Raw genomic sequence first — 26,724 nt, forward strand, 5'->3', positions numbered from 1 at the left:
TCTTGGTGTAATGGTTAAAAATATATATCCACTATGCACATAGTAATTAAATCTTAAATAAAGAGTAAGATTATACTCAAGTTAATTTAAAATGGAAGAGACTTAAATGTAAGTGTAAACAAATACAATTTTAGGAAAAACATAAAAAAATATTTTCAGGAGCTAGGGTTTAAGTCAAACCTGCAAAGACAGAAACATCAAAGTTTAACATTATAGAATCCGATTAGTTCTCTCTTTTTCTTTCTTCTTTCTTTCTTTCTTTCTTTCTTTCTTTCTTTCTTTCTTTCTTTCTTTCTTTCTTTCTTTCTTTCTTTCTTTCTTTCTTTCTTTCTTTCTTTCTTTCTTTCTTTCTTTTCTTTCTTTCTTTCTTTCTCTCTCTCTTTCTCTCTCTTTCTTTCTCTCTTTCTTTCTCTTTCTTTCTTTCTTTCTTTCTTCCTTTCTTTTCTTTCTTTCTTTCTTTCTTTGTTTCTTTCTTTCTTCTTTCTTTCTTTCTTTCTTTCTTTCTTTCTTTCCTTCCTTCCTTCCTTCCTTCCTTCCTTTCTTCCTTTCTTTCTTTCTTTCTTTCTTTCTTTCTTTCTTTCTTTCTTTCTTTCTTTCTTTCTTTCTTTCTTTCTTTCTTTCTTTCTTTCTTTCTTTCTTTCTTTCTTTCTCTCTCTCTTTCTCTCTCTCTTTCTTTCTCTCTTTCTTTCTTTCTTTCTTTCTTTCTTTCTTTCTTTCTTTCTTTCTTTCTTTCTTTCTTTCTTTCTTTCTTTCTTTCTTTCTTTTTCTTTCTTTCTTTCTTTCTTTCTTTCTTTCTTTCTTTCTTTCTTTCTTTCTTTCTTTCTTTCTTTCTTTCTTTCTTTCTTCTTTCTTTCTTCCTTCCTTCCTTCCTTCCTTCCTTCCTTCCTTCCTTCCTTCCTTCCTTTCTTTCTTTCTTTCTTTCTTTCTTTCTTTCTTTCTTTCTTTCTTTCTTTCTTTCTTTCTTTCTTTCTTTCTTTCTTTCTTTTTCTTTCTTGTCTTGCATTCTGCTAACTCAGCTTCAGTTCATGGCACCATGTGATTCCCCAAGCACCACCAGGAGTGATAACTAGGAAGACTAATATTTAAGCCATAAGTACCACCAGGTGACCAATCACCCATGACCTGCACAAAATGAAATGTACTAAAAATTGGATTAAAGGTATGAAGAGATATTTTACCATTTTATTATATAAAATAATAAATGACATTAGACATATAGAAATAAATTAAAAACACAGTAAGCATATGCTACCATATCAGAATGCCTAAATAGCAATGACAAAACTAAATGTTTGCATGTATGCAGAAAGATGACCTCTTTCAGTCTTCAATAGTAAGGCTAAAAGAAGGTAAACAAGTTTAGATAAGTTTGACAATTTTCCAAGACACAAAATAATCAACACTAAACAATCTAGAAGAAGCATTCGTGGCATTTATCATAGACACACTATCCAGATAAATTAAATATGTTAACCTAAAACCTAAACACAAATATTTATAGTATTTTCCTCAATAACATACAAAATTATGAAACAATTCAGGTATTTTTTACTGGGATAATGGTTTTACAAAATATGATGCACTAATTAAGTGAATAACATTCAGTAAAAAATAAGAATTCACATATTATAAGTTCCAGAATTGTGCACAGTGAAACTGCTAACCCCTAAGGTATGCTTTCATTCCTAAAACAAATTTGAAATAAAAAAATTATAAGAATAAAGGACAACTTTATTATAGTTTTATTGCACTACTTTATTGTAATAGTTTTCAAAAGATGAGTGCAGTAAGAAAGTATATGTGACTATAGTAGTATTACAAAAGAGATCCTATGGTGATGAAACTATTCTATATCATTATAGTTCTTGACTATTCTTATTGCAATATTGTACAAAGTTTTTTAAGGCACTACCATTGGGGACAATTGGAAAGATAGCACATAGGTGTTAAATATATAATATGTCCTGCAACAGTGGCATGTAGATATATGATTATTATAAACTGTTATAAAAATTTCATTTAGATATGGTTGTCAGGGTATATTACAAAGGAAAATCATTTCACTATATGTTAAAAAGACATGATATTTTGAGTATGACAAATTGAAAGAAATTGCATATGTCTATGTATAGGTTGATATATGTACATAAACATTAATTTATACATGTATCCACTAAAATCTTCATATAAACCAAGCTTAACTGAATATTATTAAATGAAAGTTAGAAATAGAGGAAATAAACATTTTAATTTCCTTATAATTCAGTATGTTTTCAGTGTTTATATATATGTGTATATATATGTGTGTGTATATATATATATACATATATATATATATATAGTGTTTATAATCTGTAAGGACAAAGCAACTTAGGCCACAAAAAGTCATTGAATTTATTTATCAAAACATCACACCCATCTAGTAGGTTGGCAGAAGAAATAAAATTTTTTAAAAATAATTAAATTATTCTTTATTACTCTCTAAACTGATAACTTAAAAACTAATGGGCTCGTTTAATTGCAAATCTTCAAGTCAGTAATATTAATTAAAAATAAGGCATGTAAATGACCTTCTGAAAAGGACTTATCTCTTAATTTACCCACAAATGAGCATTTGCGATTACCTCTTAATCAATACCAGGAAGCTGGCTAGAATTAATGCCAGACTTCTTAGTTCCAGCCACTTTTAAGAGCACTCAGGATCACCACACACAGACTGTTCAAGGCCAGCCCTATATTTTCCTTTAATTCACCTGACCTTTTAGGCAGTAAGTGAATTTAAGGCTTTTACAGGCTTGGTCTGAAGAACTGGCAACTTTCATTACTTTAATCATTGACCAAAAGCTTTGGGAAATGTCAGCCTTTCCTTGGCCATTATTTAATATGTTAATAAGATAATTAACATCTGCTTTGCTGAGAACAGGAACTGCTATGTAAAGAGGTAAAAAAGCTGGAGATGGAAAACTAAAACTTTACTTTTATTTTTTAAAGAATGCTGGTTTTTCGTTCATCGAATTTTTGAACTTAGTGAATGTAACTGTTGAGTGCAACTTTAAGAAAAATATTGAACTTAGATCCCCAGCTAACATCATGTATGAAGGTAAAATCCAAATGGATTAAAGACCTCGATATCAGCCCCAAAACCATAAGATATATAGAACAGCACATAGGCAAGACACTCCAGGACATTACAGGCATCTTCAAGGAGGAAACTGCACTCTCCAAGCAGAGATTAACAGATGGGAATATATTAAGCTGAGAAGCTTCTGCACCTCAAAGGAAATAGTGCCCAGGATACAAGAGCCACCCACTGAGTGGGAGAAGCTATTCACCCAATACCCATCAGATAAGGGGCTAATCTCCAAAATATACAAGGCACTGACAGAACTTTACAAGAAAAAAACATCTACTCCCATCAAAAAATGGGGAGAAGAAATGAACAGACACTTTGACAAAGAAGAAATACAAATGGCCAAAAGACACATGAAAAAGTGCTCCACATCACTAATCACCAGGGAGATGCAAATCAAAACAACGATGAGATACCACCTCACACCCCAGAGAATGGCACACATCACAAAGAATGAGAATAAACAGTGTTGGCGGGGATGTGGAGAGAAAGGAACTCTTATCCACTGCTGGTGGGAATGCCGTCTAGTTCAACCTTTATGGAAAGCAATATGGAGATTCCTCCAAAAACTGGAAATCGAGCTCCCATACGATCCAGCTATACCACTCCTAGGAATATACCCTAGGAACACAAAAATACAATACAAAAACCCCTTCCTTACACCTATATTCATTGCAGCACTATTTACCATAGCAAGACTCTGGAAACAACCAAGATGCCCTTCAACAGACGAATGGCTAAAGAAACTGTGGTACATATACACAATGGAATATTATGCAGCTGTCAGGAGAGATGAAGTCATGAAATTTTCCTATACATGGATGTACAGGGAATCTATTATGCTGAGTAAAATAAATCAGAGAGAGAGAGAGAAAAACGCAGAATGGTCTCACTCATCTATGGGTTTTAAGAAAAATGAAAGACATTCTTGCAATAATAATTTTCAGACACAAAAGAGAAAAGAGCTGGAAGTTCCAGCTCACCACAGGAAGCTCACCACAAAGAGTGATGAGTTTAGTTAGAGAAATAACTACATTTTGAACTTTCCTAATAATGAGAATGTATGAGGGAAATGGAGAGCCTGTTTAGAGTATAGGCAGGGGTCGGGTGGGGAGGAGGAAGACTTGGGACATTGGTGATGGAAATGTTGCACTGGTGATGGGTGGTGTTCTTTACATGACTGAAACCCAAACACAATCATGTATGTAATCAAGGTATTTAAATAAAAAAAGAAAAGAAAAATATCCTTAAATAATATACAGTTAAATACAATACTGCTCATAGGTAGTGAACTGTATAAAGTCAATACATATGATATAATGTATACAAATAAGCATTGAAAATGATAGAGGGGCTGGAATGATTGTACAGTGGGTAGGGCTCTTGTCTTGCATGTAGTTGAACTGGTTCGATTCCCAGCAACCCATATGGTCCCCCAAGCCTACCAGGAGGGATTTCTGAATGCGAGTCAGATGTCATGCAGAGCACCTCCAGGTGTGGCTCAAAACCAAAATAAATAATAAATAAAATAAATAGAACTTATAAAATAATGATAGATAAGCTCCATTCCTTGACCTGTGGAGATACCAAGATCTCTAGATACAGAGATCTGATTTTATCACCCATGACGGAGCAGAAGTCTTCCATACACCACAAAAGCACCTAGGGGAGAGTAAATGAACATGCAAGGAGTCTGTAGTTATTCCCATGACAGTATACTTCAAGGGTGGATAAACCCTATATCTCTTATGCCAAGGGAAGTCCCTTTCTAATGTCCCCAATATTTACTGTGCCTATGCAGGAAAACAAAACAAAACAAACAGCACAAAGTAATCTTTTTTACACACACACATATATATATATTTGGTTTTCATATTCTTGTTGCTGTTGTTTCCAATTTTTTTGCACTCTCTTTTGTTTATATTTCAGGACCGTGGTTATTATGTGGTGCTTGTCTTTATTAGTGTAGTGTTCATTGGATGTTTTGTTTGATATTTCCTTTTGTATTGTTGTGGTGTTTCTCTTCCTTTTTCCCTTTCTTCTCTCAAACTGAGTTTGAGAGCCTCTAGAAGGACTTTGCCCATTTTCGGCTATTTGATTTTTACCCCATTTTATTGCTTTTCTTTTCTTTAAACAGAACCACATAACTTGAACCATCTAGTTCCGCCTCTCAAATTGAGGGGGAAATAATGGAGGGTACCAAGACCAAACAGTTGTATGATCACCAAGTAGCAAGCTAGACACAGAGGGGACCAATCTATACTAGCAGCAGCCTGGGGGGTAAAGGTGGGGGATATGGGATGCAAGTTGGGAACAGGGATGGAGGGAGGACAACTTTGGTGATGGAAATTCCTCTGATTCAATGTTAATATGTGCCTAAAATATTACTGTGAAAGATATGTAATCCACTTTGGTCACAATAAAAATCATTATAAAAATAATGATAGATAAAATGTAGGAAAAATTAGATACCCTTAAATTGTCCATCAGGAACAAAACTATATAACCTTTGAGGTAGACATTTCAGCTCCTTGTTCACTGCAGCCAGGATCTAGAAACAGACTTCCCAAGAACAGATGATGGAATAAAGAAATTGGTATATATACAATGGATTATTACTCGATCTTAAGTAATTTTTTATCATTGAGTGAAGAACCTATCAGAAGATACCATTTTCCCTTCTGAAGCTCAAATTTCATATATACTTTAAAATGTAGAATAGATTTTCCAGAAAATGAAGAAAACTAGGCTCAGGATTCTTCTTCTTTCAATATACTTCATCTATGTTATAGTTGGTCTGACTGGAAAAATATTATTAGCCTTTACAAGCAGTTACAGTATACATAGTATACAGCAAAGGAAAAGCAGGAGAAAAAAAGAAAAGAAAACTAATGAATGTTAAGAATAAAAGTGCAGAAGAAGTGAGAAAAGAGCAAGGACTGGGAGGAAGCTTATTGACTAGAGCTTGTGGCTGGAATGCTGGTGTCCCCAAATAAAAGCAGAACACTAACGTTCAGCTGGGAGTAGTCCTTGAACCCTTGAGGATGTGACTCAAACCCCTTATCCCCAACCAAAATAAAAAAGAGCTATAAGAGAAGAAAAGGAACCATCAAAAGTGTGTTTTTGTTTTGAGGGAAGGACATTAGATTTGGGTGCTTGGGCTTACTTCTGGTTTTATGCTTAGGGATCAATCCTGGAGGGGCTCAGGAGATAGTATTCAGTGCCAGGTATCAAACCTGGGTCAGCCATATGTCAGACAAGCACTGTAAACCTTGCATTTTCCCTCAAACCTCAAAATGTGCTTTCTATATTACAGTTGTTCTCAATTCTCTTCCACAGCCTCTAATACAACTGGAAGAGACAGAAGTAAAGTTTTCTTATACTCCACCTCAGATTTCCTAGTAAATAGGTCAGCTCTGTTTTCCAAGACTATCTTAAGCCTGCTTATTCTCCTTTTGTCACTGCTACCTCCATATCCCTAGGCATTTTAGTTTCTTATTGAAAACTCATAATACTTTAGAGGTCTGTTTCAAGTCTTCTCCCTTAAAGAGAAGTCACATTAAATTTGGATCCTGTTATTTTCTTATGTTCAATCTTTCATTGAATTCTCATTGCATTTCTACCAAATCTAATTTCTTACAATGGCTTATGAGGCTCCCATAGGATTTTCTTACTTCCTTAATCTCTAATTTCTTGTTTTGCCTGCCTCAACTTGCTCACAGACACATGATCACATATGCCTGCTGCTTCTTGTATCTGCTCCTTATGTACTTATTCCAGGAACCTGATATTTCAACATACATTAAAATTGACTTTCTTCCATCACTGAGTCTTTTAACTCCATCTATTTCCATGAAGTTCTTTTCTGTCTCCTTAGTTTGCCATGCTATTTGCCTGATAACACATTACAAACATGGATATTATGTGTTTATTTGTGTATATATTTTATAATTTTCACTGGAGTAAACTCTCTGCCAATATGTACTGTTTCCCTCTTCTAGCTTTATTTTCAATATCTACACTAGTGTAGATAGATGACTAATAAATTTGCTGATGCATCTGTGTTCAAAACTGACAAAAAATGCTTAAAACAGTTGGAACTCATTTTAAGGAATACTCCTAAGGTGATATCTTTTAAAAACTATATAGAGGGACTGAAGAAATAGTACAGGGAGTATTGCTTGCCTTGCACACACCTGCCCTGTGTTTAATCTATGGCATTTTATCTGATCCTTTGTTTACCACCAACATTCCTGACTTCAGGGCCAGGAGTGACTCCTGAGCATCATTGGGCATAAAATAAAAACTAAAAAAAAAATCTTTAGAAATCTTTAGAAAAAGAACACTTTATATTTTAGGAAATACTATATTCTGCATACATGATTACTAGTGTTCTTTCTTTCATTACAGAACTGACAAACTATTTTGATGACTGCTGTCATGTTTAGTAAAGTCCCTAATGTTGTTTGAAGGAAAATATAATCTAAATGCCAGCTAATAATAAACCAGCTCTCTGATACTCATAACAAACTACTGCATAAGATTTTCAGGGATTTAGTGAAATAAATTCAGAGTTTCTAAAGGTAAAGAAAGATCACTTAGTCTAGTCCACATAGTAAGAAGCTTGAGGGTATAAAGCTCTCAGGATATATAATTTAGAAGTTTAGTTCCTGATAAATTCATTAAAAACACTGCACTACTTGAGAGCTGTGCCATTATTCAACATAATGTTTTAAAAATAACTCATTTGTGTGGATATTTATTTTATTGATGGATGATATTTGGGCAACAGCCAGCAATATTAAAAGACTATTCCAGGCTCTGTGCATACTAGTGACCCCTGGCACAATATTGGGGACAAAAATCTGTGGTGCCAGGGATTTGAGCAGGGATTGGCACATTCTTGTATGACCTCTGGCTTTTTAATTTTTTCATATTAAAAGAAAATACCTTTGAGACATTACTATAATAAGGTCCAGAGACAATGGAATTAAGGGCTGGAAGGACTGGCTCACAATTTGAAGCTCACCACAAAGAGTGGTGAACTTTGTTAGGGAAATAACTACACTAACAACTAACATGACAATGTTAAAGAATGAAAGAAGTAGAATGTTGAGAATACAGGCAGGGATTGGGGAGGTGGGGGGCATTGGTCGTGGGAACGTTGCACTGGTAATGGGGAATGTTTTGTTTATAACTGAAACCCAACTACAAACATGTTCGTAATCATGGTACTTAAATAAAAATTTATAAAAAATAAAATAAAACCGATAAGATTTAAAATAAAAAGACTTGCCAAATTCTAACCTCACTTGTGAATGCATAAAGTGAGGTTCAGTAAGTTGACTGAATAGATTTTACAATTCTAGTAAATGTCTTCCTCAACAGTAAAAATAGTTAAGTAGTCTCACAGACCTGAGATTTACCATCCAAAAGAACTTGGTAGTTATTTCTAAAAGGAGTTCCAAAAAAGGAGTTTAAAGACTTTCAAGTAATGGACTAAAATGAATTTAACTTTCTCTAGTCTCATTTTTTTTTCTAGTCTCATTTTATTCTAAAAAAATATCCTCAATTTATTGGATTCTTCCATATAAGTAGAGTGTTAGTTTATTTTAATTTTAGACACCCTGGTTCATAAAACAGTTAATGTAGAGTGACATGCATAAAATATTCAGCACCATACCCTCCACAAGTGTCTGCTTTATTCAACCATTGTCCCAGTGTTAGCTATTTTCTCCACCCCCTGTTAAACTTTCTACTGAAGACTAGTTTTGTTTCTGTTGCCTTGGAACATTAGTTATTCACCTCTTATATTTCTTTATATCTCCTATATGAGAGAGACAAATTCTGTGTCTGTCCCTCATCTTTTGGCCAATGTCACTCAGCATATTTTCCAGCTCCATATATGTAGCATGATTTCATCATTTTCTAGTCAAGTAGTATTTCACTATGTATATGTACCATGTATCTTTATCCAGTCATCTCTTCTTGAACACATTCAGTTGTTTCCTAATTTTGGCTATTAAGAGCTACAAAAATTATAGGAGGCACTTGTCTTTTCTGAATAAAGTTTGTATCCTTGTAGTAAATGCCAAGAAGTGGAATCTCTGGGTCATATTAAAGTTCAATTCCTACTTTTTTAAGAAGTGTACATAAAGACTGGACCAGTCAAAACTTTCACCACCAGTCAATGTTGGTTTATTCTTTCACAAGTGAGGTCAGAATTTGGCAAGCCATTTTAATTCAAATGTTCTTTTAGTGGATTTCTGAAAAAAATCCTAAGAACATCCAAATAATAAAAACATATTTTATTGTCAAAAAAAAAAGAAAAGAAAATACCTTTGAATAAAGTTCAGAATTATGGCCTAATATTGACCTCTATTAGTCTAATTTTGGGCTTTTTTGATAGAGTTCTAGCTATTTATATAATTTTTCTGTTAATACTTGATATAAATATTTAAATTAATTTCTCAAATGGCTATCTTATTTTATCTGTAAAAGCATATAAAAGAGATGATTATTAAAAGTTCCTATCTAGGGGTTAGAGAGATAGTAAAACTGGTAAGGCTTTTGCCTTGTTTGAAGCTGACATGAGTTTGATCTCCACCATCTAAAACAGTCCCCTGACCACCATCAGGAGTCATCCCTGAGTACAGAGCTAAGGTAATCTCTGAGCACTGCAGGGTTTGGCCAAAAACCAAAACAATAAAAAAGCTTCCATTTATTTGTAAAGGATTTTATCAACCTGCCAGAAAGGATCGAGTAGAAAGAAGAGAAAAATGTATTTGTCTTTAGTTTTTCAGGTTATTTTCTTGTTAACAATGACACACATAGAAATTCTCAACGTATTTCTCAGATGGCAAGACAAACTCTTTAAAAATAGTGTCACTACTGGCATATGTCACTATAATATGAAATTACAACTTCAGCTCTGTCAAAGTTTAGTTTTCTAGGTTTAAAAGTCCTTGGTAAAAAATAAAAATGTTAACACTGAGAACAAATTCCAAAATATGTCAAAGGTTTGTTTTTTGTTCATTTCTATAGATGACCATTCATAGTATTTCAATAAAGTATCAAAATTATATAGTTAAATTTAATATTTATTTACTTAACAGCACCCCATACAGAAAATGTCTTTCTTTAGATTTTATAGCTTCAAATTCCCCCTGGGAGTTAAGACTATCTCATTTAATCCTTTAAGAAAATTCAAACGTGAATAAATGACTGTTACTGACTTAATAATAGCAATAGGAAAAAGAAGCTAAAAGAAACCACATTAATAAAAAGAGGATTTTCCTTTGATCAGCTTCTTATGAAGAACTGCAAATTAAACTCCTGGCAGTGGATGAAAATTATTATACCCCAAGAGGGTAGAGGACTCAAAAAAATGTGTGCACAATGATTTCTTCTCCAAGACAGAAGCCCTCACCACCCCGCACAAAATACATTACAGCATCAGAATAATACAAAGGTGCTTTTCATTGCTCTCACAATCCCTATTTGCATACAAACATTTAATCTCAGCAGGAAGTGTACATTCGAGGGTCTCCTAGACATTCTCAGGGAAGAGTAGTTCTTCACTAAACTTTATATCCAAACTCCAGTTGTCAGTTAACAGCTTTCAAGATGACATCCTAAATCAAGAAAATGTCACACAGATACAGTAACTGGCCTAGTCTTTTCTGTAAATTGCTGTCTGTGGTTTTCAAAAACATAGTAAATTGCTGTCAATTGACAATGTGTCTCCCTGCATGGTTGACTTCACTTCGGCACAGTTAACAAATCAGTCTTAAATTATTCATTAGTTCACCCAATGGCTAGGCTCTTCTGGCAGTCATTGATTTTTTAGGGACCAATACCGTGCCTGTCTTTTATGTTGATGTGAAAGTCATTCCATGCTCTCAGCATGTAATATCCAGGATATGCAAGAAATAAAAACTGTACTCTTTGGTTCAATATCTCAGTTAACAGTGAGTACAACTTGCTACATGGACATCATCTTTGGTGTTCTGTTTTTACCCCCCAAAGAACAGACCATTTTCTCAGAAAAATACTAAAATGATTTTAATGATTTAAGGTACTTCAAATATGCCAGGCAGTGCTTTCCCTATTTGGAGTTTAATTTTAGGACAAGACCAAAATGATGAATTATATGTAAAAAGTAAACTATCAGATGGCTTATTTAAATTTTCTTTTATCAAACTATTGCTCGTTGTTCAAATCAACTTTGTACAGTTTAGCCAAGCTGATCAAACTGTTGCAAAAATAAAGGTGCAGTTAGAGTGCTTATTCTAAAATGATTTCTTATCACCATTATCCTGTAAGAAATATCCAAGAAACTTTTCAGATAACAAATATACCTGTCCATTATTTACTTTTTGAATCAGACTTGGCTATCAACTAAAAAATGCAACTGTGAACTTGGATAGTGGTCGAGAAAATGGCAGTGTTGGTGGTCAAAAATGTATGCTTGAGACTATCATTAACATAAGTATTATAAATTATACTACCTAAATAAAAATGGAAAAAATGTTAAAAAAAGTTAAATGTTAAAAAAGTTAAAAAATGTTAAAAAGTCTTGTACTTGAGAAGTACATTTTTCATAATCTTTCACTAAGAGCTAATTCAGTTTAGAAACAGGACCAAAACAAGAGCTTAAGAAGTATGGGTCTTCACTGTCACTGTAAGTCTTCCTAAGAGGAAGAGGTCACCAGCGAGTGATCAGGAAGAAGCTAAAAACAAGGTTTCCAAGAAAAAGAAGCGGAAATTCTCCCTTAAGGAGGAGCCACTCAGCAGCCCTGAAGAAACTGGGTGCAGCATTAAGAGTAATGGCAGTGCCAAGAAAATGAAAAAGTCACAAAAACAATCTCAGGAAGACTAAAAGGACACTTGGGTGACACCCTGTACCCCCAATAAAGACATTTAAATTCCACCAAAAAAAAAATGAAGTATGGGTCTTACACATAAGGAAACACACAGGGTTTATACCTTGCTCTGTGATCAGGGATCATTCCTGGAGCTACTCAGGGGACCATATGTGGTGCCAGAGATTTACTTCGGTTTTTAGAACAAAAGTTTTTTAAAATGTTTGAAGTTAATAAAATTAATAAAAATTATGATAGTGAGTTTAAATTTCATTATAATTATCTTTATGATAGAAAAAACGTAGGAAAAATGCTTTGCTCTCCTTGCAAAAGATAGTGATGGTACTGCTTATTTGGGGGGAAGGTTTGGGTTACTCTTGGCTGTTTGGGTCAAACTTGGCTTTGCAGAGCTTGAGAAATTATATGGGCTCCTGGAGAGTAAACCCAAGATAGGCAAATAACCAACCTTCTTCAATATTGTTCTGGCCCCGAGGATGCTGTTTTGAAAAAAAGAATGACCTGGTTTAACTTTTTTTGGTGTTAAAAATAATAGAGTATATATGCTGTCATGAAATTTTTCAAAAAACATAGTTCATGACTTGCATAAAGAATTGTGTAGAAATCAAACATGGAAAGAAACATTTGCAGATCCTTGGGTCAGTTAAATGTAACATCTGAAAGTAGAATGTAATGATTTTTTTTTTATATCCTTAACTGGAAGATCTACAGCACTACCACCTGTCCCCCTCCATCAATATATAGACAAAAACATTCTTCCAGGATAGGAGGTTAAGCATGTAGTAATATATTAGTTCAGAACCTGAGTTATTTTGTTCTAGAAAACTGAAAAATAGAAGTAATTTTTCAGTGTCTGTCATTGATAGAGCTGTATCATTTACTTCATGAAACAGCATAATTTAATAAAGTTTTAAAAGTCCTCAAAGCAGGTGTTATTTCTGTTATTATTTACTTATATATGATTTACTCATTATATATCATGATATATTTACTCAATTATTCCTAGACATATATACTATATGTCTAGAAATATGTTGTCTATATTATATGCTAGGAATATATTATTTCTAGACAAAACTATTTGTTTGGTTGTTTGTTTTTGTTTTGGGATTATACTCAGTAGTGCTCAGATATTACTCCTGGTTCTGCCCCAGGAATCACTCCTGATAGTGCTTGAGAAACAATAACAGGTCAGATGCATGCAAGGAAAGGGTCCTGCCAGCTGTATTATCTCTCAGGTACCATCAAGTAAGAATATTTTATAGCTTAAATTTAGACATCTATAAATATTGCATTTCAAGATTCCTTTCAAAAATATCTATCCAGGTAAGAAGAATTTCTGCAGAAGATAAAATTATTAACTTAAAATTTATTATGATACAATGAGTCATGCTTGTTTATATAAAGATAAATGATATATATTATTGATTTTATTTGAAATTGACTTTAGAAAAAGAATTCCTTGAGGCACAGAAAGACATAAAATCTTTGTAAAAATAATAAATTTTAAGAGGCTAAGTAGAACTTGAGGGTTTTCTTTCATATACACTTATTCCTATGGAGAACTTGGGTTAATCTTCTAAAAAATTCACTTTCACATCTTGAATGCCCAAGCTAAAGGGAGTGGAGAATTTTTGCCTTGAAGAAAAAGGAATCTTGATCAGGAAAATGAATTTTCTCAGCAAATACAGAAGAACACTTCAAGCTAGCTAAGAAGAATGAGCATTAAAAAGGAGTCATTTCATTGACCCTGTTGACTGTTCAGAGATGATAGCCAACAAAAAAGATCCTTTTGAAAAAGTGTGCATTTTCATTTGAAAGAGAAGACCAAGTTTTCCTTATTGCTATAAGATGATGTGGTTTAATGCTATTTAATCTTGAAATACAAATCAGAGATCATAAGGTTTTAAAAAGTACTGTTTCAAGTCATGATACATAGAAACTTAAAGTGCACTTTTCTTTTAGGTGAAGAAAATGTAAATTCCCTGAATAATTATATGGGCTGCTCATCTCTCTTCTACACTCATACAGAAGTTTCTAGAAGCCCCCTGAAAAAAGTTCATGACTAATATGAAGAAAATCACCAGAAAGTCCTTTTACAATCACTTGTCATTTCTAAATAAACCTAACTATAGTCATATCTGTATAATATTGTCTATGAAAATTTAGCACACTGAAAAATTCTCCAGGGTTCCTTATGTGCAAATTCTATAAACTTTTCAGGAAGATGTCTAATCAAGAAAATAGTTTTCTAAAGTTTTGAAAATTAGGGATAACAAACATGTCTCTTATCATGGTGCTTAAATAAAGATATTAATTATGAAAGGGGAGTAACAAAGGAGAAGAGAACACAATGAGTGTACAATGGAGGGTTACTAATATTTTGATGATGGGGCTAGCTCACATTAGAGAAGAGGTAAATTTGTACTACTGAAACATATATAGGGAAGTCAAACAATATTGCCTTAAAAACAAAACAATAAAGCAAATAATTAAAAAAAAAAGAAAATTAGGATAGTCAAATCAACATCATATTGAAAGAGGAAGCCTCAGCTTCTTACCAGTTGCTATTTTCTGTCCCATTTTTGATTGTCCTATCCTACATATTTAAACATCCATGTAATTTTCAGATTCTTAAAATTTAAGGTCTACGTTTACGTATAAGGCAAATTGCCAAAAATTTTAGATCAGCCCGATCCCTCTGTAGGATCCTGGCATTCTTTACAACATTCTAATCAATTGATAAAGAATGTAAAGAGACTTTTAATGCCTACTCAGAAACTCAGTTTTTTTTATAGCTCCCTCACCCAAATAAACCATTCTTAACTGAGTCCTATCCTAAATTCTTTCCACATGGGGAGTTCCTTCTTTCTCTTCTACTTTCCAAAAAATGTTTCTATCTTCTAACTCTTGAGTCTGAGCATATTTATTATTCACTATCTTTATTCTTGACATCATGAACCAAATCAGTCACCCACCATCACTGTTCCTGCATCAATAGAAGTCAAATAGTTACTTGAAATTTCTAAAAAAATAAGAAATATATACTTTCCACTAACCTTATTTTTCAATATCTTTTTTTTTTATTTTTCAATATCTTTAAATATGGCAAATGAGTTTGATTTTTATATTTACATTCAGAATGTATTCTTAGAGAAAGTGAATTAATATTTTCATTTCCAAAGAAGTAGCAATAAGTTATTAATTGTGCCCTTGATGATCTTAAATTGTGGCATGAAAGATAACCTTAGAGACATCCAAAGAGGTATAAAGTTTTCCTTGGGGGAGTAATAGAGACATTGTGAAGAGAATACAAATGCAATAGTATTTCCAACAAGCTATTTACGTGTTGAAGAGAAGGAATTTAATTAACAGTTTTTCAGCTATAAAGTTAATCTGAAAATCTTAGGTTCTATCCTAAGGGACTGTTTCATATTTTTAGTAAGTCACTTTTATAACTTTTGCATATTAATAAATAGATGTCCCAAAGTTTTTCAGAATGAGGGCTGTGATGTCTGTTAATTTATTCAGTAACAGAGAAGATAATGTCATTGATAATTAGAAGAGTCACCATTTCCTAAAAAGTTAAAATATACCAAATGCTTTCTAAGCCTTGCATATTTTAATTTTTGAACAATTTAGTAATACTAGTACTCCACTTTCTTCATTTTCAGTAAATTATGTAAGCAATTTCAGTAAATTATCATATGTAAGTTATTCAGTAACTAATATCAGTAATATCATGTTAATTACATCAAGTGAAAATTAGCATATTATTTTTGCTATATTCTCACAGTTACACCCAACAGTACCATAATTGGACATATTTCTTAAAAGCAGTACATTTCTTTTTAGTACTGGGGAGAATCGGGGTACTGAGATTCCCAGAAACAAGTGAATAATGCCATTGTTTGGGAGAGAGTATATGGGCAAAGGAAATATGTGGAAGCCTAACCAAAAAAAAATCTCCATAATATGCAAGATGTATGATTATTCTACATCAGAAAGGTTACCAAGAAGGTATGTGATGCCTAACATTGAAATAAGCCCCCAAAGCTATGGCGATTTTATAAAAAGTAATCTGAAACAAACCATCTTTTGGATAAAAGTTCATTATTTTAGGGACTGGAGTGATAGCAGAGCAGGATAGGCATTTGCTTTGCAAGTGGCTGACCTGGGTTGGATCCCTGGCATCACAGAAAATGAGCTTCTGAACCTGCCAGGAGTAATTTCTGAGCGCAGGAGCCAGATGTAACCCCCAAGAGCTACCATGTGTGACCTCCAAGAAAAATATCTTCACCAAAAGCAGGAGATGGAGAGTTCTAAAACATTACCATTATTCTTATATCACCCAAAAATGCAAGAAATCTTTAAAAATACAACATGGAAAATGGGCAGAGTTGCTTGGATTCATAAGGGATTCTTAACTGTCCTATTTTTCAGAATTTATTTCCTATATATTAAAACTTAGGTGAAACTTCATCTAACTAGAAAGACATCATCTGTTTTCTAAGCAATAAATAGAAACAAAAAATCTTCAAGATTCTTACTTCCTTTGGTGTCATCAAATATGTTAATGACCTTGAAACCTGAATGACTGCCTTATGACATTAGAATAAGTATAAAATAAGTAATCAAATGAATAGCCAGACCTACTATAATCTTTTTTCAAAATAATTCTGCACCGATGAAATAAGAAAAATAAATTCTTGTCATGTATATAGATAAGCAGTTACAAAAAGCCTTGAACAAAATAACCTTGAGAATAAAGGGAAATCAGACTTGTATGGAGCAAATGATTGCTGTTATTAGGTTTTTTTTTTTTAAATCACTTCAGAGTTGTTTTGAAGCTTATAATGTTAAACAATGCTAAACATGAAACCAATATTGATTACTATCATTATTGACACAGTTGATATTTTTTTTCATATTTAACAGTCTCTGCTGGGTTAAATGATTTGCCTCGGGGTGCATGGTTAATAAGTGACAAAAATCACAATTTAAAATAAAGACTTATGATTTAAAATTCAGTTATCTTACAACAATCTATGATGAGAATGCCATAGGATAAAATTCCTTAGGCTTCTTTATTCCAAATAAATTTATACAGAAGAAAATAGAAAATAATTTTCTCCCAGTGAAATAAGTACATGACTTAAAATGAAATACAAGAATAAAAACTGCTACAAGCTGAACTTGCTAGCTTAGCTTATTATTTATAATACTTCTACTCATGATTTGTATTTAAAAATTGTAAACTGCTTGCTATAGAAGACAACTGAACACTGATTTCTGTACATTTTCTGTGCTAGAAATTTGTGATAAATGCAATGAATAGGGACAACATTAAAGGAAAAAGTCTCTACATTTGTATATAACTAGGAAATGTCATTTTTCTTACAGGCATGCATTTGCTTGTCTGCAAAAATGACAGAAACTTAATTATACAGTTCTTATAAAACTAAGACATTCCACTTCGTGTGATTAACCTTATTTTTGGGGTGTTCTTAAAAAAGAAAATTCCTCAGCTATTTGACTGAATCAAAAATTAAATAATTATTTGCTACCAAATACACTTCAATTAAGCTTTATAGTTCTGAAATTATCAATACTGGGTAAAAGGAGATTTTCTAAGACTTTGACCACCAAAATTAGTGGTAAGAGTGATGTGAAGCAAATCTGAGAGTGTTACGCAACAATAGAATAGATACAAATAAAGTTGATAATGGGAAATTTTAAATGACTTAATTTTAGTATTATACTGTTAAATTTCTCCTCCACAATTTCTGCACTTAAAAATTATGCTTCTTCAGGGCCTGGAGTGATAGCACTGCAGGTAGGATGTTTGCCTTTTATGCAGCCAACCTGAGGTTGATCCCTGACATCCCATGTGGTCACCAAAGCCTGTCAGAAGAAACTTCTGAGTGCAGAGTTCAAGAATAACCCATGAGAACTGCTGGGTGTGGCCCCCAAACCAAAAAACATTATGCTTGTTTACAAGAAAAATATTTAAGAAAAACCACTAGAAACCTAGCCCAAGATGCTTTTATGGTTGGTGAATGATGGGGCTCTGCAAAAGCAGAATAAAAACTATATGATTAAAATAAACGTTGTATCATGTTACACTATGGCAACTTTCTTCTTTCTGATTAGGATTCAAGGAAAGAACCACACCACTATAAACATACATACACATATAAGGATTTTATTATCATAATTAATGTTTAATTATTTCATAATTAATGTTTAAGCAAATAAAACATCTTTCAATTTATATTTATCATATTCACATTTAGCTAGTCTCTTTTCCACTTTGCATCCATGAAGCTCAAATCATTTCATAACATATGGGACCATGGTATCATGACATCAGGAATCTTTAAAGTGGACATGATGTTCTGCTTGAGGCTGAGCTCCAGGGAAGTTTAACAAAGTCAACAATGAAACTGCTCCTTTGACTTTTCTATGAATTAACACATTTCCAGTTTCAGTTTTTCCTAAATTGTACTCAAATTGTTTTTTAGTTATTATTTTACTTTAGAGAATATAATGCATATAGCTTTAGTAACAATAATTATTTATCATTGCATAACTTTAAAGGTGTACTTACCTTAGAGAGTCCACCTACTTCCAGATAAAAACAGATAATGAATACATTCCACGTGACCCAGAGGGCAGTCCAGACTGTATACTAGAGATAAAGGGGGAGGGGGGAAAAGAAAGAAAAAGAAAATGTGCAGATGAAAGGCACATATATTAAATAAATCAATAAAGATGTCAATAACTTTAAGTCTTCTGGGAAGAAATGGAACACTGAGAAAAAAAGTGCTCCATATGAGGTCCCTTAAGATCTTGAGAAATTAAAAATCCAATAGTTTCTTCTGCTATCAGTAGAGGCCAATAAAACTGAACTTATTTTTAAAGTGCTTGCTGACTTATGGTTATAAATTAAAGCCATGTTTTGATCTGATTTTTATTGTCCAAGTATCACGTTTTGCAGAGCAAATAATCATACATATTTTCTGTGGGGTATGTATGCATACATGCATAAGTGTGCCTATCATTTATCCTTTATTTTTAATGTAAAATTGTCTATTAAAGATGAACAGAAAACAAATATTCCCTTAAATGTCCCTGAATTAAGACCGTGTGTAAAAATAGATGTTTAGAATAAAATCAGCAAACTTATATTTGTTTGAGTATTTTACTGAGTGGATTGTGCACCTTTATAATAATTATATGTATAAAGTTATAACAAAGTGTGCTCTAAATTATATACATTTATAAAAACAGATGAAAAGCATATAACCGGATATTTCTATATGATAAAATTTCTTCCAGTCACACCTCACAATCAATAAGTATTTTAGTATTACTTATTTATTAATTTATTATGAGAAAATGTTATCCTTGAGAAATCTTAGCCTGAATTTAAACGCCTAAGATCACAATTCATCAATGAAGATGCAAATAATCCAGACATTTCTCATGCAAACAAAGAAACAGAGGTACAGAGAATTAATGCATACCCTATTCAACAGTATTGATTCTTACTGAGGTTAATATAATTTTTTTGGTCTGAGTGTGAGGACTTTACATAGCAGTGCTCAGGAGTTACTATTCCTGGTTTTGCACTTAGGGATCAGTGCTGGTGGGGTTGGGAGCATTGTGAGATTCTGGGGAAAGGTCGCAGGTGAGTCATGTATAAAACAACTCTGCTACCTACCTCTTGTCATTGAGATTGAGGTAACAAAAGTAACAGAAGAAATATAATAATTTGGTTGCCTATTTTATTTATTACAAAAGTGTGCCACTTAAATTTCTTGAACAGTTACATAAATTAAATATTGCTATAGTTCCATAATAAAAAGGACAGCATGCTATTGTTAAGATGAACATCAAATAATTCATCAGCTTAATCTATCCTATGTCAATAGATATCTTAAATTAAAAAAACTTACAGCACAAATTTAGTAATTAAAACATATTCAGGATCTTTTACAAGTAGTGTCACTGAGGACACTTTTAAACTATTAAAACGGGTCTCAAACTCGCGGCCCGCAGCCGTTTGCGGCCCTCCATACAACATTTTGTGGCCCGCGGCTGCCTTCAAATATCGCAGTATTCGCTATTATTCGCATTACCGAATAATCGCAATAAAAATCGCATTAGTAAGAAAAAAATTGCACTAAACATTTGCATACCCCAGCAGTTCCGTTCGGGGTATGCAAATATTTTATGCGATTTTTTGCCTTTTTTTTTCTTAGTAATGAGATTTTTTATTGTGAGTATTCGGTAAGCGAAATTCCTTATGCAGCCCTGCCTCACCCCAACTTTGCTTCTTGCGACCCCCAGGTAAATTGAGTTTGAGACCCCTGTATTAGAAGGTAGGAATTGGAGAAATAGCACAGCGAGTAGGGCACTTTTCTTTTTCATAACCATATATGTTATATATGTCATATTTATTTTTTATAAATCTTGATTTAAGCACCATGATTACAAGCATGTTTGTAGTTGGGTTTAAGTCATAAACAGAATACTCCTCTTCACCAGTGCAACATTCCCACCACCAATGCCCCCCACCTACCCCAAGCCTCATATCCGGAGCAGTGTCAGGGGGTGATCCCTGAGTACAAAGACAGGAATAACCCAAACAATTCAAAGATTGACTAAACGTCTTCACCTGAACATTAATAAGGCTTATTATACTAATACTGTCTACATTCCTGGTACTGTGTTAAGAATTTTACATTAATCGAGTCCTTCAGTCTTTGTGCTGAAAGTGAATTAAAAAAGCACATCATTTGATCACCTAGTTGGTGTCAGAATTGGGACAGTCTGCCTGACAGTTTGACTTTGGATCTGGGTTGCACAACAACTTTATGTTAGATTTTAAATGATCTTAAGAAAAACTATAGATTTATTTTCAAGTTAGTAATGCGAAATTTTGTAAACTATAAAATAACCAGTTAATTCAAAGGTTAATTTACTCATATACATTTGTATAGTTTTTGTTTTTAAATATTTAAATAATTTTTGCAATAATATTTTTGAAAAATAATTTTGTTTTGAAATTTGCAATTAATATGAATGATATGAACAGTATGCCTTTCTTCTGACTTTTAGTTTCTGGACCACAACTTGAAGTACTCAAGCAACCTGTGATAATGTACCCAGGAGTTACTTTTTTTTGAGTTTGGGACCATATGGGATTCTGGAGATCAAACCTGGGTTTGCTGAGTGCAAGGAAAATGCCCTATCTGCTATATTCACACTTTTCCCTAAGCAGAATTTTTTAAATTAAAGCATGTGAATTACAAATTTATTCATAGCTGGATTATAGACATATAATGTTCCAGAATCAGTCCATCACTAGTGTTAACCTCTTTCCAGTTTGCCATCTTGACTGGCAGTTTTTAAAACCCAACTACAAACATATTTGTAATCATGGTGCTTAAATAAAGATATAAAAGTAAGTGTAAACTGGGCCCGGAGAGATAGCACATCGGCGTTTGCCTTGCAAGCAGCCGATCCAGGACCAAAGGTGGTTGGTTCGAATCCCGGTGTCCCATATGGTCCCCCGTGCCTTCCAGGAGCTATTTCTGAGCAGACAGACAGCCAGGAGTAACCCCTGAGCACCGCCGGGTGTGGCCCAAAAATCAAAAAAAAAAAAAAGTAAGTGTAAACTAATATTATATTCAAAAAATTAAAGAAACAAACAAAAATACTACTGTAATTTTTTCTCAGTACATTATTTAATTGAGAATGCAAAGTATTTTTATTAATGAACTTTGGACTCTTGCAGATACAAAAATCTATCTGTTTCAATATGTACCCAAAATAAAATGAATGACATTTCTTATAATTAGAAAACACACAAGAGTGACATATTTTCAATACTCCTTATTTCATTTTTAATATATTGAAATAACAATAAAATAGATAAGAATGTTATTTTCAAAAAATACTAATTATTTATATCAGTGTCAAAGGTAACTTTACAATGCAAAGATAATCTAGTCCATTTATCTTCATTTCTTTACCTATTCTACTGTATTTTTATGTTTAGTAATACTCTAAATTCAAATCTACATACATAAAGTTTATAAAGACAAGCTCATAACCTCTATGCGACATCCTGTGTATTTCCTAATTTTATAAAGATATTTAAGCATTTTAATTGAAATGAATTTTATAAATCTAACTGTTAACCTATAAAATAATTTCCACTTCAAATATTTTCTTATTGCCAGAAAGCCATTTACTCAGTCATATGTGTATTAATAAGCTGTAATTATAGAAACATTGTTAGACTGATAATTTCATAAGAGGTTACGTCAGTGTTTAGTATTCAACTAGTGAAGTTTAATATTCAAATCCTGAAGAACCACAAGATCAATGCACCATCAATTAATTTTAATAGCAAGGAGTGCAGAGGAAAAACCAAATAAATAAATAAGTAGGTGTAACAAAGGCTAGATCATTTATTAAATTTAATTTATGAAGTCATGCTAAACCAGTGAGATATATTACACAATAATTAAAAGTTATCTTTATAAATGGAGTAAATTGGGTATAAATAAAGCAAATAAATGTTCTATGACTTTGCAGGTGAGAGAGGATTTATATCTTGAAGCAACTTAAAACCTAACAGTCATACAGATCAGTGCTCAGAGAGATGCATAGGGAAACTTCCAGATATAACATTTAAATGAATGCAAGTGCTGCCTTTCACTTGCATAAAATTCCAAATGATTAACTTGAAGACTTAGCAAACTTTCTTCAAGTCTAATATATTTTAAGTTCTGAGTTCAAGCTCATAATCAGTAGTTTTAAAACATAATATTAGTACTTCTTTCATTTAAAACTGTTTGAGTAAATACATTTATTACCTACTAAATAATAAAAATGTAAATAATTTTAGGGAAAATATCATTTTGGAGGTCATAAGTCAGATCTCAAAATAATTGACCTCGGAGTGAACAGACATTTGTAAACAGGTAGTTCTAGGGTAGTCTCTAACAAAAGCTATGATTTCACATTCCACACTCTGATTTATTTTGTTTATAACTGAAAAAAAACTTAAGATGCCTTCTTCATCTCTATGTTAAACTTGGTGCCAGCTTATGGCCTTGGCATGTACTATTAAATAAAGATTACAGTGGTTAAAATAATTTTTTAAGATTTATTTTAGTTTTGTTTGTTTGGGGGCCACTCTCAGTGATGTGCAGGGCTTATTCCTATGACTGCTTTCAGGTATTACTCCATCATGATGGGGAACATATTGCCTACTGGGAACTGAGCCCAGCATCTCATTTGGTACAGCCTTACTCACTAGACTATCATTATCAGTTTATTTTTAAAATTACCATTATTATTGTAATAATATGATAATTTTATTATTATAATTATATTTTTATTATCATACTAATTATCATTACCATTGGTTTTTGAGACACACCCAGGTATTCTCAGTTTTGTGCTCTGGGACGACACCTGGCAATGCAGGTGGAGCTATCTGCAGTGTCAGGGATCAAACATGGATCATGTAAGGCAATCCACCTTACATTTGTTTCTGAAAACAGCTGTTTATTTATTGCTGCCTAGACATAGTATAGCATGTGAATCCTGCTCCTACAATGTCTGATATAAAGATATAAGTTTGGAGTTTCCACCTGAGTTTCTACTCCTACCCCCACCCTTTGGAGCATGTTTTAAAGCGACTACTTAATTCTGAGTTTGCAAAAAGTTGAGAACTTATGTCTTAACCACTTAAGAGGAATAGCTGAAAGTTATCCTGTTCTCCAGTCTTGTGCCCTATTACAGGATTACCTTTCCTCAGGTTAAGTGCATATCTCTATTTCTGGGGTCCAGGACTTTATCTCCATGTATGAGTGTCTTAAAACAGCAATGGTACAGCAGGAATGGGGCTTGCCTTGCACACCCTGCCAACCCAGGTTAGACCTTGAACATCCCAATGGTTCTGCAAGCACTGTTAGGAATGATTCCTGAGCACAGAGCCACGAGTAATCTCTAAGCATTGCTGGGTGTGTACCCCAAACTGCAAACCAAACTAAAACACACACAAACCCCCAAACTTCACTTTCTATCACAATACTTGTGAGTTTCACTTTGCTAAATTGGGATCTGGGATGCTGTCACTAATAATCAGGTAGTGATTCTGCTCTCACTAGCCAAAACCAGCATATTTACTTCTTCAGCCCTGCTTTCTTTTTACCTCATTTTTTTTTAAACCTAGGCATTATTTACCTAGTATGATTTTACCTAGGCATATTCATTTGCATGTTGTTTCACACCAGAATAAATTTTAGTGGTTTCTTCATATGATGATGATTCAGATATGTCTTTCAAATTGACAATTTATATTCATGTTAGAACAAGAGAAAATCTGGCCCCTATATTATTCTACTATCTATGGAGGAATTAGGGCTATATCATTTCCAATAAAAAACATAGAGTAATAATAGCCTCATAACATTTGTATTCCAGTGGTGGAAACAGAATATTAATCGTGATAAAACAATTTTGAGAACCCAACAATAACAAAGATAGGAACAGGCCACATTTAATCTTCCCAAATACCAATCCGAAAAGTTTATGGTTGACACCCTTATTTTTATAGACAAGAATAAATTGAATGACACGTTTAGACTGAAGATCTTTCTGCTTGTTCACTGCTTTGTCTCTTTTTCTTGGACAAGTTATTGAATAAGACAGCAAATGAAACAGTAAGATATTTGGTTGGTATACAGATTAAAAGAGAAAATAAAAATAAGCCAATCATTAATTGATTTTTCTTGTAGATATTTTTATTTCAAAATTCTAAATATGAACTAAATCTTTTTCTTTCTACCCACTGATGATAAAGGAGAGAGGAAGTGAAAGAAATGATACCGGGGGGGAAAATTGAGACTTTTCCTCTGAATAGTGGACCCTGTAAACAGGCATGAAACTAGATTGATAGAGGTATAAGTATTTATCAAGCTAGCTATTCCATTCAATGTTTTCAAAGAACTCATTGTTTTCTAGGGGAGATATAAATACAACAATTTTAAACAATTCTGTGCTAGAAGCACAGAAGCAAGGGTACAGTGTGACTATTAAATTATTTATGTTCAGGGAAGTGTGAATTCAAGGAGCTGAGAACATATTGCTAGAGGTGGGGATGTGGGGTACAAACAGCAGTAAAATGCTGTTGGAGTCAGAGGAAGGATAAGTAGGCAGGAGTAGAGGATAGAGAACAAAGAAGCATAAACTGGCTCCAGTCTCCAATCTTGATGAATTTGGTTCATTTGTGTTCTCCCAACCTCATTCACTGTCATTTCATCATTTCTTGACTCCTTTGATTTTCCATTTCTACCATGAATCGTGAGTGAAGCAAGGATGCTGTGTTTTATATCATTTTTCTATTTTCTAGTCCTAGAATAAGACAGTAGGCTCTCAACAAATGTTTAGTGAAAGAAAGGGAATGCACTTTATTCTAGATCAATTAAAATTAATGATCAATTAGCAGCAAGTTCTGTCCAGGTGGACTAATTCTTTAGAGTGTGATAAAGTTAATTTAAATTATGATTTTATATCTACTTACATCTCACCTAGACTTTCTACACTGTCTGAAACCATTTGAATTTTCCAAGTGAAATATGAATTTACTTTGTGTGCTACATTTAAACCTGAAACTGATTGTTATAATGTTTTTATTTTCTTATAAACATTCATGATGTCATCTTATATATATAACCCAGATATATTATCTCAACATAATTCAATACATGAAAATTAGTATAACATTTTTGACATATCAGAGAGAACAACTCAAATTATTTTCTCTTAATCTTTTCAAAAAAAGCTTGCAGTTTTTATCTGAGGATAGATGATAAAAAATAATACTTACCACTACAATATAGCGTGGTCTGTACTGAATGGTTCCAAATAAACCCAAAATAACAACTATTATGTGAAGAAAGTTTCCAAGAATTGGTGCCCACTGGAAGCCAAGGAAGTCAAATATCTGCCTCTCTAAGGCTGAGATCTATAATAAAACAGAGAGAGTCCATTGGCATCTAATCCAACATAATCATAACATTTTAATCTTTATTTCACAAGTGGAATAGTTTGTATGTTCAGTTTCATCACAATGATGGATATCATCCTCACTAGAATAATGGCAGCTATATAATACATTACTTTATGAAATTTTATATTAAAATAACTTTAAGGGTTATAACTTGAGGTACAAATAAACTTTAAACTTATTTGGAGAACTAGAAATACAGAGATGGCAAATTTTTTATAGCAATAAATCTAGGCAGATATTTTATGATACTGTGATACTAATTCACATTATTTTTCATAAAGTAATTGGAAAAAATAAAGCATAATTTCAAGATTAATAAATTTCCAAATGCTATAATTCATGCATTTGAGGAAAATACCAAATTTGTTATCCAAATTCACATTTTGTATACAGCACAAAATTTTTTATATTAATAATTTTTATTTTGACCAAGCACACAATATTAAATCTTACTTTTATTTATTTTCTTGCACTATACTATTATTTATGATAGTTAATAGAATTCTTTCAAATAAAGTTTACATATTCATTTACCCTTGAATTAGAATTTTAATGTAGAGTTATTTTTTCTTTTAATTTTTTTTTATTAAGCTAATATTACTACATGAGAATCT

The 26,724-nt window shown here is 32.8% G+C and overlaps 1 protein-coding gene across 1 annotated transcript in view; it reads right to left on the minus strand.

The window, feature by feature from the left end:
- NKAIN3 (sodium/potassium transporting ATPase interacting 3) overlaps positions 1-26,724 on the minus strand; it is a 559,837-nt gene that overhangs the window by 232,126 nt on the left and 300,987 nt on the right. Inside the window, exons 2-3 of the mRNA XM_049782115.1 lie at positions 25,928-26,065; positions 18,623-18,703 (exon numbers count right to left, since the gene is read on the minus strand). Coding sequence (XP_049638072.1) covers positions 18,623-18,703; positions 25,928-26,065 — 219 coding nt within the window. The remainder of the gene's footprint in view (positions 1-18,622; positions 18,704-25,927; positions 26,066-26,724) is intronic.

This window comes from Suncus etruscus, chromosome 10, assembly GCF_024139225.1.
Source record: "Suncus etruscus isolate mSunEtr1 chromosome 10, mSunEtr1.pri.cur, whole genome shotgun sequence".
Classification (NCBI taxonomy): Eukaryota; Metazoa; Chordata; class Mammalia; order Eulipotyphla; family Soricidae; genus Suncus; species Suncus etruscus.